Raw genomic sequence first — 12,868 nt, forward strand, 5'->3', positions numbered from 1 at the left:
GTGTCACGGGGCCACATGGCAGAAGGGAGCATGGCTTGGCATGGCACCTCTCTTCAGGATCCAGAGCTTCATGGAGGCACCCAGCACCCTGCAAAGAGGAGCGTGTTCACCACTGTCCCTCTTTATCCCATCTACCGTCCGGACATCCCACTAGCACAGCACCACTGATCTGGATTTAATTGTGCCCAGCAATTGCTGGGGAATGAGTAGTTCCAGGTTGGGCACAATGGTCTTGCTGGTGCTCCTATGGACTCAGAGCATCCCTACAGTGCCTGGGAAGAGGTTGCTTGCATCTTGGACCTGCTTCTCCACCTGACCCAAAGAGACAAGCATTAAGGCGAAGACTGTTACCCGAGTTCCCCTTTCCCAGGCGCACTAAGGTGAAGCCCACGTGGGAGCAGCCTCTCCATCATGGGACTGGTCCATTCGAAGGCAGACCCACGCTGAGCTGCTGGTGCCCACCTGCTGCTGCAGGAGCAGTGTGGAGCCTGACTCCGGCCAGCTGTGCCATCCAGAAAAGGACACGGGGGTCCTGAGGGACAAGTTGACTCCGAGTCGAACATGTACCATTGCAGAGATGAAGGCCAAGCACACGTGGGGCCAAACTAAAGTGAGTACAGCTGGCAGGGTGAGGGAAATTCTTCTTTCCCTCTGTCTGGCATTTGTTAATTCCCATCTGGGCACTGTTTTGGGGTCCCCAGAAGAAGACAGTGGCAGACTGGGGTGCGGGACAAGATGGAGCCAGACTCTTTCTGGGGATGCACAGTCATGGGACAAAAGACAATAGCACAAGCTGCAGCTTATCTTCAGCGTGAGTGTGGTCAGACACTGGAACAGGGGCCCAGAGAGGCTGTGGGATCTCCATCCATGGAGATACTCAAAGATGGACTGGACAAAGCCCCGAGCAACCTGATTTAACCTTGAAGTAAGACCTGCTTTGAGCGGCAGGTTGGACCAGACCCCTCCAGAGTCTCCCTCCAACCTGAATTATCCCATGACCCCATACTCAGAGAAAGCCACTGCCACCCAGACCTGGCGGGTGGCATCCCTGACTGCACGCCTTCGTTTTGGGATAACGAGCCGCGGTTGTCAGGGAGGTTGCCAGGGAGGCTGACATCAGACATCCCTTCCCTATAGATTATCGTGCACAGCAGCACCATCAGTTCCTAATCTGCAAACGAGGCGGGAGGGCAGCCAGAAGAAGCCCCGGAGGGTGTTTTGCGTCACTGGCCTGGGTTGCCTAGCACCGCTGGGACCGTGGAGAGGGGGCACCAGCTCCGGGGGCTTGGTGGCTTTTTCCCCCCGCGTGTCCTGTTTGAGAGCCAAACGTTGCTGAGGACCTAGCAGAGGAGCAGCCGAGGCGATGGCAGCTGAGGCAGGGATGCTCGAGCTGCCCTTCGTCCACGATGACCAGCTCACCCGGTGCATGCGGCTGCGATTCCAGAGCCTGCAGCAAAAAAACATGAGGCCCCAGGATGGCGAGAAGCTGCTGCATCCCAACGAGCACGTCTACCGAGTGGATTTCATCCGGCAGCACAACCTGCGCTTCCTCCGCTGGGACATCCAGCTGGAGAGACCTGGAAAGGTTACGGTGACTGGCACCTCCCAGCACTGGACTCCTGATCTCACCCACCTAATGAACCGGCAGCTGCTGGAGCCGGTGGGCATCTTCTGGAAGAAGCCAGGGGCCAAGGAGGTGGAGTGCAATGAGGCAGATGCCCAGGAATTTGGGGAGCGGATAGCAGAGTTAGCCCAGATCCGCAAGGTGATGTATTTCCTCCTCGCTTTCACCGATGGCCTCGAGCCAGCTCAGCTGAAGGGCTCTGTTGTTTTTAAAGCCTGATCCCCTCTTGCTCAGCCCTTCTTGCTCCAGCCTTGCGTTTGTCTTCGCTTTTCTTTCTCTCAGTTCAGTTCTTTGTTCAGTTTTTACATCGTTCTTTTTTTTATGAGGGACGGCATCATGAAAAAGTGGAGGACAGCTTGGTGCTTCTGGAGCCTCTCAGCCCTGCGAAACGTTCCCCATACGTGCTGTCCTCTGTCTCAGTGATGGGGAGGAGGGGGCCATGAGCTTGCTGCTGTATTTGCCTAGAGTATAAGACTGCATGCTTGTGAATTCAGCAGGGATTCACCAGGTCTGACTGGCGCAGGGTCTTGCTGGCTTGGAAATATGAGACTGCCCTAAGCCCTCCAACTGTGGCAACTGCATAACAAAAGCCTGATGAAAAAAAGTAAGAAATTGCCATACCAGAAACAGGAGAGACAACCTGGAGAGAGCCCTGGCTTCCAGTTTCCATCCTAGCCATTAAAAAGGGAGGGCTTGTTTGCGATGGAGTGCTTCTCTTTGCAAGGATGCCGAGTGCTTGCAGTGACTCCCGCTGCGACTGTGACTGCTTGGTGTCTCTGAAGACCAGTCCCATGGAGGATTACCTTGCTGTGAAGCTCAAGTACCTTTGGACACGCTGTAGGCTGCAGATTGCAAACCCACTGGACAAACTGGTGCGGGGAGGTTGGACCACCCTCCTCCTGAGAGCCACCACCATTTCTTGCTGGGGGCCACTGTGGGGAGGTGTAGTCCAGCACGTTGCTCACCTTGTGCTGCCTGGAGATTGTTGGTCCTGAGATGGGTTGGAGCAGCCATGCATGTGTGTGCAGAGCTGGGCAAAGGAGCCCGCAGCTCAGAGCAGGCTGTAGGTCTGAGCCAGCATCGAGTCCCCTGCAGCAAAAACAATTTGTGCGTCGTTGTGGCCTTAAAGCACCCATGAATATATTTATGCTGAAGCATCTACAGAGAGCCATGAGGCTGCAGAACACTTTGCAAACCGCAGAGCAGGAACCTGCTGCTGCTGTCCCCAAAAAAGCAGCATCTCCTACCCTCTACAAATGCTGAGGCAGGGAGCGGTGTCTGGGTGGCCCTGGGAGCAGAGAGGGGAGATGCTACCTTCACAAATTTAGGAGCAGGAAGGTGCTTTGTGCCTGGCTTGTCCCATGACTGTGAATAAATTACTAACTTTGGATGTTCCCTTTTCCTCCACCAAAAAGTGGAGGGTACTTTGGTGACAGTTCTTGAGACCCACAGATAGAAATGTCCTTTGAAAGAGTCAAGTATTATTACAACTGGTCCTCTGCTAAGATTGCACTCAACTGTGGGTGAGCGCTCCTCAACGTATGGCCTGAGATTTTCCTGAGTTGTGTAAGGAGAGGACAGTGATGGGAAAGCCAGGACAAGGTGACTTTGTATCCATGGCCTGCTGACTTTTGCGGACCATCCCCAAAAGTGTCCAACCTCTTCTTCAAAGCCTCCAGAGATGCAGACTCCACGCCCTCCCCAGCCCCGCAATAGTGTATAAAATGATATGCACAAGCTATGCCAGGCAGAGAGGAGAAGGAAAGCAGGATGATCAGCTACTGGCTGGAGAGATGGTGGGAGCTTTGAGTCTTGCCCACAGCCAAAGCTCACATCATACAGCCATGCCACGGGCATTGCCAGAAAGGTTGATGTCTTTGTTTAGACCCCAAGAAATGCTGGACTTTGTAAGGAGAGATAAAAGCAGATGCACCCCTGCTTGGCCCACTGTGGGCCAAACCCACTTCTAGGGTCCTGGCAGACTTTCTGATAGGAGACCCCTCCTTGTACATCCCAGAGCAGAGCTCCTGACTACAGACCACATTAGACCAAATAACAGGAGCCACTGCCAACATCCAAAGGGGTTTTTGCATACCAGGTCTCACAATATGCTACGTTGCTGGGGTAGAGTTCTTGCTGCAGATACCTCGCTGAGTATTGATGTACCACAGTAAATAAAAGCCTAGTCAACATGGTTCCCTTTAAGGACTGAGGCTGTGCGTGTCTTCGTGCTCTTTTTGGAAGCTGCCTCAATCCTGCATGCATTAAAGCAGCACCCACCAATTTTCAACTCACTGTTGGTATTTTTGAGCACCTTTTTATCTCCTGTAAAAAGTAAAATGAACATTTACCTTCTTTTCTCTTGGTGTGAAAGGCTTCATGGAGCATTTAGCAGTTTTGTGTGGTTTGGGGAGGGGTTTGAAGCTGGGCAGAGGAGGAGAAATGATCCTCAGGTGAATTCTCCTTTCCACCAGAGCTGCGGGTGGGAGGTGAGTGGGGTAGTGCGATCGCTTGCTGCTGCAGAGAAGGTGACCCTCTTTATACCAGTCACTGAAACTCTCCCTGCAAATTTTCAGCATCCCATAAAGGCTTTCAGATATGCCACTCTGCCCCATCTCCCAGGGGGATTTAATCTCGGTTTGTACCATGGTTCAGCAGATTGGCACAACCAGGTCCCTCCCTCCCCTTCCTGGGCTGGCAAGTTCCCCGCAGAAGAGCCCCTGCTTGGAGGAATCGGCGTCTACCAATTCCTCCTTCTCATCAGGGACAGTTCCCCAGGGTCACAGGTGCCTTTCCTCTTAATTAGCCACTCTTAAGAAAAATGAGAAAAGCCCTAAACCAGCTTAGGGAAATGAACGTGGTGTTTCTGGGCTCCCAATTTGCCTGTCTCTAAGCCTTTTCACTGTAGATTTGTCCCTCTAAAGGGTGTTACAGCTCCAGATTTTGGGAGCCCCTGAGCAAAAAGCAGCACAGTTGGGTGAATGAGGAGATGTGGTCTCTGCTGCCTCAGTGTCACACAACCAAGCTGAGTCCAGGACTCAGTGGGATCCTGGGATGGGTGGTCCATGGCATGCTCTCCAGCATCCGCTGAGGGGGGATGGAGATGGCTGGGGAGGTTTCCTGGGAGTGGGTGGGAGCTGTGGACCTCAGTCGCATGATGATCTCCTGGAGGGAGCTGGGCTCCAGCTGCCGCTGGGGTTTGTAGATGTACCCCAGGTTAATCCTCCAGGTAATAGGCAGTGTCAGGGGTTGTGCTGTATGCCTTGAAGTGTGGTGTCCCCATAGGCACCACATCCAGAGCTGCTCCTTCTCTCCTACACCCAGGAGAGTCACAGACACCTTGGCCAGGGGGTGAAGCAACTGGAGGGATCCTTGGCCTGGGTGGGATGCTGTGTTCTGGGAGGAGCTGGGGGGAGCAACCTGATGTTTGAGCTCACACCTTGCGCTTTGGCAGGTTGAGGACAGATTGGGCTCTGGAGGTCAGGCTCCTCTCGTTTCCCCTTGGGTCGGTGTAGAAACACAACCGGTCCTTGCTCCTGGATCCTGCTCTGCATGAAGGCTGACCGCTTTTGCTACCCGCAGGGGCAGAGGGTATTTTCAGTGCTGTCCCCAAACGGACAGAAGAGGATGGTGGGGAACAGTATCTCCTGCCACCACTGACAGTAATGGCAAGTCTCAGAACCAGCCAGCTGGAAGCTGTTGCTACCAGCTCTGGCTGACAAGCTGCTTCTAATCAATGACATAATCATTTCTAAGCCCATATTAATAGCGAGTTGATTAGCACAATGGTCCTCTATGACAATTCATTAGGATGAGCTCCAGTCAGGAGGGAATTGATGGGGACTGATGGAGGGCTGTCTGACCTTTCCTGGCACCCTCCCAGAGGGAGTCTGGGGCATCGCTGGAAAACACCAAACCCTCCAAAAGTGGCTCTTTTTCATGGCTCTGTCTTCTCTGCTTCTATTGATCCAGACAACTCAAGAGTGCCAGTGAGCTCGCAGGGCTGATGGCATCATTAATATTTCAGTGTAGAAGCAATAAAAGCCCTGGGCTGAATTGTTGCTGGGAGCTAAGGAGTCGGGGGGCTCTGCAGAGAGAAGTCTCTCTGCAGGGTTACAGCTTCATGACGGCAGCCAAAAAAAAAAATCCAGAAGGCTGTGGCAGCTGGACAAGGGCCAAGGCACAACGCAGGGGGTCTCACCATGGCCTGGGACTTCCTGAAGAGCCTCCTTCTGTGCAATGGAGCTATGTCCTGTCCTACCTCACCCCAACACTCACAGCTGCCTCCACAGGACAGTGATTATTTGGTGTATTGGAACATAATTTTCCCCGTGGGCACGTTGGGGTTTTTCTTCACTTAGGTCATGATGCTTTGGGAGCAGGTAAGTAAAGAAGCAAAGGTGCGGACAGTCGGTCACATTACTGCAGCTGAATCGCTCCGTACTTGTCAACTCTCAGCTACATTAACTATACATGGCCTCACCCTGGCCATGAAGTAAAACCATGTTGCCTTCACTCTCAACAGAAGCTAAGCTGTGGTGGGGCAGTTCCTTGCTGTGTGTCTCTATGTCCTGGTTCTACATAAAATGCCGATCCTCCTAGATGTAGCATCTCTGCATGGCTGTGCCCATTTCTGTCCCAACTGTTGGGTGGATTTTCCATCCAAATCAAAGTTGGTGATAGCTGCAGCCCTGAAGGACTATGCACGTTGGCATTTATCCTTCGCTTGTGCCTGTCCCACTGGCAGTACAGGTGGCAATGACACCAAACCTGTGCTCCCTCAGCCCCTCAGATGCTCTAGGGTTTCTTTCCCCCAGCCCCTCTTTTCCTTCTTTTAGCAAGTCACCTCCCTGTGATTGCTTGGATGAGTATGGTAGCTCTTGACAGGGAGGAATGGAGACTTTCTGGGGATGGGGACCTTGCTTTTCCCACTTTTATTTAGCAGAGTAGATGTATGCAGAGTGTCTGGTCCCTGTTCATTGCCACCAGGCAGTTGAATACAACCCTTGCTCTTGGGCCAGTCAAGTCACACCAGAATCAAGTAAGAGAATCAAAGAAGGTGCCCTCTATTAGTGGTAACCTCCTGACACCAAAATGAACAAAAATGCGGTCACAAAAATAAGCATCCCTGGGCAGACCAAGGACTCTTCTGCTCCAATAGCCTGTCTACAGCAGTAGATGGCAGCAGGTGTCCAGGGTAGAATTATAAGAAAGAGGACAATGATCTTTGGCTCCATCTTCCAAGGCGCAATGAAGTCTAAGCTATTTCAGTACATGTTAATCTAGTCTGCATTGGAGGAACCAGGTCCAAAATCTGACCCCTACAGGCTGTAAGCCAGTCCACCCCCCCTCATATTCTTCCTTGTCTTTGATATTATCTACGCTAGTTCCAGGATGAGTGTCAAACCGAGCAAAAAAGGGAATAACCTAGGTGCCTGTGCCTCCTCTCTTGCAGGTCATCCCAGACTGGAAGGAGCAGGAGTGGAATCCCGAGAAACCTGAGAGCTACGTGGGCATCTTCCACTTCCAGTTCTGGCGTTTCGGTCAGTGGCTGGACGTGGTGATAGATGACCGCCTGCCCACACTCCACAACCAGCTCATCTACTGCCACTCCAACTCCAGGAACGAGTTCTGGTGCGCCTTGGTGGAGAAAGCTTATGCCAAGTAGGTACCCAGGCAGTTGCAGGACAAACTGGGACCTGGGCACCCTGGTTTTCCTCTCTGTTCATTCATCACTTGGTTTGCACCAGTGGAAACAACATCTTTCCTGGGGAGGAGTAGGACATATCTCAAACAGACAGAAACTGTAAGAAAATAACCTTCTCCAGCCTTAATTTATCCTCAAAGCAAAATATCCTCCAACTCCATGTTTGCTTAAGTAACACCTATCCTAGAGATTTCAAGTTCCCTTTGCTTTGTCCTGTGACAGCAAGAGTGCTGCAAGCAGCATGGGTCTTATTTTTTCACCCTAGTTTGCTGTCCTCACCCACTGAAAGTTTTATTATAAATCTCTGTTCTCCAGGCTGCCCCAAGAACTGCCCCAGACCCCTTAAAATGTCAAGCTAGTGTTTTTGTGCCTCTTCCAGGTTGTCAGGCTGTTATGAGGCCCTGGATGGAGGCAACACAGCTGATGCCCTGGTAGACTTTACTGGTGGGGTCTCTGAACCTATCGACCTGACCGAAGGGGACTACATTGCTGATGAAGCCAAGCGAAACCTTCTCTTTGAGCGTGTGCTGAAGGTGCACAACCGGGGAGGCCTCATCAGCTGCTCCATCAAAGTAAGAGATGTTACCTGTATGGTCACGGTCTCATGGGAATAGGCATTTTAGGATGCAGTTTTCTTACACTGTCAGAGACTTCTAAGTTAGATCAGATAAATTATAGCCAAGGGTTCCTACTTCTTGTGGATGGCACAAGGAGTCAAACCTGGATGCCAGCCCTCTTTATTCCTCATTGCTATGTCCAAGAGACCAGATTCATCCCACCACCCTTTAAATGTTAGGAAAGGATTCACTTCCAGAGAAAGGTGTTTTGGTGTCTGCATGTGGACATCTCTACAAACACTGGGTGCCAGACCTCCCATGATAACCAGTAGAATGAGCTTTATTGGTTGACAGTATGGGAGCTCAGAGACCTCATACGGCAGATGAAGACCAGGAAGGATCTAGGACCTAAACCAGCATCTGATACATCTGCCAAGGCAACTGGCTCTCTCCCTGAGCATTGGCGCACTTCTTTTTGGCTCAGGGAAAACTGCAGGGAAATCTGAGCTCCTTTTTTTCCCAGTCCATGCAAAGGCAGTCACATCCCCCTGGTACGAGCACTGTCTGTGTCCCCCTGCCCAGGCCACGTCAGCAGCTGACATGGAGGCCCGCCTGGCTTGCGGACTGGTGAAGGGCCACGCATACGCGGTGACGGACGTGCGGAAGGTCCGCCTGGGCCACGGCCTGCTGTCCTTCTTCAAGTCGGAAAAGCTGGACATGATCCGCATGCGCAACCCGTGGGGCGAGCGGGAATGGAACGGCCCTTGGAGTGACACGTGAGTTAGGATGGGCAGCAGCGGCACCTTTTTTGTTGGTGGAAAAAGCTGGGCTAGTGCAAGCCTTGAGGCATGAGACAATTTGGCTACATCCACACCCGCAGGATAACATTGTATGGGCAGTTGTGGGATGCTGCTTCAACCCATGTCCTAAACCTACTCTTACAGTGGGGTAGATGCATTCCTTGCCCTGGAGTCCCTGGAGGATAGCAGGAGGGTGGCTGAGCTTGGCAGATCTTCTCATTAAGGCTCTGATGGGTGTTGTGTTGAAATCACCAGCATGTTCACGCTAGTGAAGGATGGTTATAGCTCATCTTTCCACTCCCAGTCTTGTTCTAGCAAAAATAGCACCCAACACAATCAACCACTGCCACCGCTGACTGCGGTGTTGTCTGTGGATGGGATGAAGAATCAAGGGCTGGTGTAACCAGAGCCTTTGGCCAGAGTCCATCTTGTTGTCTTCACTGATAGGGTTGCGATGGTACTGGCCAAACAAAATCTTGCCAAGCTGGATTCAGCTCCTCTGGTCACGAAGGAAGTTGAAGCTCCAAGCCATGCTGTGGTCCCCTCATGTTTGGAAGATGAGCTCATCAGAAGAGCAGTATGGGGACTGGTTGCATGCCTGGAGCTTTGTCCAGGCCTTGTGCCCTTGACAGATCCTGCCAAGGCCAAGTAGCCTCTTGAATTCTTGTGTGTCCCCTTGCCCTTGCAGTAATGATCCTGTACTCTTCCCACAGATCTGAGGAGTGGCAGAAGGTGAGTAAAAGTGAGAGAGAGAAGATGGGGATGACAGTGGAAGACGACGGAGAGTTCTGGTGAGTCCCTCCTGGGGTTATTGCCATGGGCCATGCCCACAGAGTCCTCCCACCTCATGAAGCATGTGTCATTTCCATGCGTACAGCTATGTGAGTCATTTCCATGCGTACAGCTATCCAGAGCAAATGGCCTTCCAAGCCCTAGAATCTTGAGTGAAGCCTCCTCCTTGAGCCCATGGGTATTAGCTTTGCATGGCCATGACCCTAGGATTGCAAGCTGCTCTGTATCACACTGAGTCCAAACCATTTCACCAGGGTACTGGGAACCTGTTATGAATGTGCTGAACTTAACAGCCTCACCAGTACATTTCAATACAGCGTGTACCCATGTGTGGAGGAAGGGCCGCTGCTCTGCTTCTCCCACTCTAAAACACACAGCTCTGTTGTTTAAACTGAAGAAGTATTTACTGCATGCATGGAGAAAGGTATCTCCATCTTTTTTGTTACTCATCAGGCATCAGAGGCTACCCACGCACAGTCTCTAACAGGTGGTCAAGAAAATCCCTGCAGCGTACTGTTCAGGGGAATGAAGCAGCACAACCCAGCTCTGTCCTTTCCTGACTTAGGATGACCTTCGAAGATTTCTGCAAATACTTCACGGACATCATCAAGTGCCGTCTCATCAACACGTCCTACCTGAGCATCCACAAGACCTGGGAGGAGGCAGTGCTACACGGGGCGTGGACCAGAAACAATGACCCCTTGAAGAACCGCTGTGGAGGCTGTATCAACCACAAGGACACCTTTTTGCAGAACCCCCAAGTGAGTCATGGAGCAGAGGACCTTCTGGAGCCTTCATATGTGCTTCCAAGTGTTTAAATCTCCTACAGGGACCTAGAAGGCCAAACTGGCTAGCAGACCTGTAGTAGATTAAATTGCTCACAACGGTTCTCTGGCTGAGACCCCTGGCACAGCATGACCAGCATCCAGGCCAACTCCATTGACCTAACTCTCTTATCAGGGAGACTGCATCCAAGTGCTTGGTGTAGAGCGTCTTGGCACAAGCAAACAGTAAACTGTGCCACAAGGTAGCAGTGTTAGCTGGTGCCAGTCAAACACAGCCAGGAACCATTTCCAACAATCTGGATGTCTGAATCATTAAATTCCAGTTCCTTTGCCCAAACCTTGGCACTGTTAATTTACCAGGACAGGTGTAGTCTATAGGGCTATTTCCTTCTAGGTTGGCCTTGAGAAAAGGCCGTGCTCTGAAGTTCATCTCCTAGAACAAGCTCTTCTGTCCTGCCCTGCTCTGAACTGGGATTCTCAGTAACATGGGACAAGTTCTTGTGAGTCCTTCACCTAACAAGCAGATGAAGGGTGGTCTGGTCCATTGCAGGAGTTGTCATCAAGAATGTGGGAGAGTTGTTTCCTGCTTCCAGCTCTGTATTAGCTTTCATCTTAGGTCTCTATGAACATGAGTTCCTCCTTCCATGCCTCGTAGGAGGACTTGTGGCAGACTGCAAGCGGTGAAAGTCTCTGGTCTGAGACTGCATCTAGACTCCTTGGATTCTGCCGAGCAGTTCAAAGACTGGATTTCCCAGTCTTTTTCTAAGATGAGCCAAAAATGTCTCTGGTTTGGCAAGATGATGCCAGTTCCCAAGAGGAGTGGGTATGGGCTCTCAGTGCTGGTACTGAAGCCAAGTTGGCTCTGCAGTGAGGCGGGTGAGGAGAAGCTGAGGTTAACTCTACTGTGTGCCCACCCCCACCCATGCCCAGTGATCCTGTCTTAGTAGAAGTTCTCCCTTACCTTCCTGCTTTTGCTTCTAGTACGTGTTTGATGTGAAGAAGGCAGAAGATGAAGTGCTGATCTCCATCCAGCAGAAGCCAAAAAGGACCAGTCGCAAAGAGGGCAAAGGAGAGAACTTGGCCATAGGCTTTGATATCCATAAGGTAGACCGTGGTTCCTGCATGTTGGCCTGAATACCCCCATAAATTTGTTAGTGGTGGAGTGGTACATCAGTCCTGCATGACGATTGGTATTGTTCATTTAAGTGTTGCCTGGGTGCCTTCAGCACAGCCTGTCCCCCTCTAGAGATGATGAGAGATTTCAGAGGTGAACAGTGACAGTGTGGACAAGTTCTCCTTGCTAAAAGCAATGGTTAATCTGTTATGTCCAAATGTTGAAATCCATTAGACTGATCCTTTTGTGTTCTTGCTGGGCCTCCAGTGTCAAGCTGGGATGCGAGAGACAATGAGTCCTTGAGCCAACAGGGTTGGGACAGCCACGTCCACACTTGTTTTCCATCCAGCCCAGTTGGAACCATTTTGCTGGTTCTCTTAACTCCAGGTTTGCCAGCACTGCGGGGTCAGTCCTTGCAGTCTGGCCCCCCCCAAGGTGGATACCAATACGTTGTCAGCCAGTGCTGTCCTGCTGACTGTCCCGCTGTGGTCTCTGCCCAGGTGGAGCTGAACAGGAACTATCGGATGCACACCCTGCAGCAGAAGGTGGCCAGCTCCATTTACATCAACTCCCGCAGTGTCTTCCTGAGGACGGACCTGAAGGAAGGCCGCTACGTCATCATCCCCACCACTTTTGACCCCGGTCACGTAGGCGAGTTCCTTCTCAGGATTTTCACAGATGTGCCTTCAGATTGCCGGTAAGGACCAAGAGCAGTGATGGGGAGGAGCTGGCTATTTGGAGACAGCCCTCTGCTTTTGACATGTGGTTTTCCTGGTTGGAATTGGTCATAGCCTTACCTGGAGCTGGTGTTTGGCTTCCTTTCAAGGGTGGGCCAGGAGACAGGGCATCTTTACAGGTCTCACCACAGACATGCAGACAAGCTCCCACTCTGCTTCTAAGCATGACATGGGAGAGCATCCCAAACCCAGGTTGAGGAGATCGGAGTGGGGAGCAGAGTCTGACAGTGGACAGTGCATAGTCCTTCCATTCTGCTAGAGCAAACTCTCTGGCCTGCCCATGGGGTAAGGCTGGGCACCTCTCAAAGGCCACGTGGTTTTTCCCTGCAGAGAGCTGATGCTGGATGAGCCACCACACACCTGCTGGAGTGGGATGTGTGGTTACCCGCAAGTGGTTTCCCAGATCCATGTCCTCGCCGCGGCTGGGCTCAAGAATCAGGACTCCCAAGGAGGTACTGGTCTTTCCTTGCCTGTTGTCTAGTCCTGGAGGAGTTGGGAAGTGGTTGTTTCAGTGGGAAAAGGGGGAGGTGGTTTCATGAGGTGGGAAGTTGCTGGGATTTGTTATGTCCTCAGATTTTTTTTTCAGTGAACGTGCCTGATTCAGACACCAGAGGAGGAGAAAGTCCATGGAGAATCAAATTCATTTCTTTGCTCTGGACATGATCTGGGAGCTGTTATATTTAGGCTGTTGTCTAAGATCCTCAGGAGATCCTCCCAAAACTTCCCCAAAGCCCTTAGCAGTAGTCCTGTAA

The 12,868-nt window shown here is 51.7% G+C and overlaps 1 protein-coding gene across 4 annotated transcripts in view; it reads left to right on the forward strand.

Moving 5' to 3' along the window:
- Positions 1-12,868, forward strand: part of CAPN5 (calpain 5) — a 58,895-nt gene that overhangs the window by 39,419 nt on the left and 6,608 nt on the right. For 3 of the 4 annotated variants that reach the window (XM_052812408.1, XM_052812407.1, XM_052812409.1), the window contains 8 exons: positions 7,080-7,288; positions 7,711-7,903; positions 8,471-8,664; positions 9,402-9,479; positions 10,046-10,241; positions 11,247-11,369; positions 11,880-12,076; positions 12,447-12,568. In XM_052812408.1, coding sequence (XP_052668368.1) covers positions 7,080-7,288; positions 7,711-7,903; positions 8,471-8,664; positions 9,402-9,479; positions 10,046-10,241; positions 11,247-11,369; positions 11,880-12,076; positions 12,447-12,568 — 1,312 coding nt within the window. Of the gene's footprint in view, positions 1-1,137; positions 1,766-7,079; positions 7,289-7,710; positions 7,904-8,470; positions 8,665-9,401; positions 9,480-10,045; positions 10,242-11,246; positions 11,370-11,879; positions 12,077-12,446; positions 12,569-12,868 lie in introns of all 4 variants that reach the window. The other variant, XM_052812406.1, reaches the window with a different exon arrangement.

Source organism: Harpia harpyja, chromosome 17 (assembly GCF_026419915.1).
Source record: "Harpia harpyja isolate bHarHar1 chromosome 17, bHarHar1 primary haplotype, whole genome shotgun sequence".
In the NCBI taxonomy this organism is placed as follows: Eukaryota; Metazoa; Chordata; class Aves; order Accipitriformes; family Accipitridae; genus Harpia; species Harpia harpyja.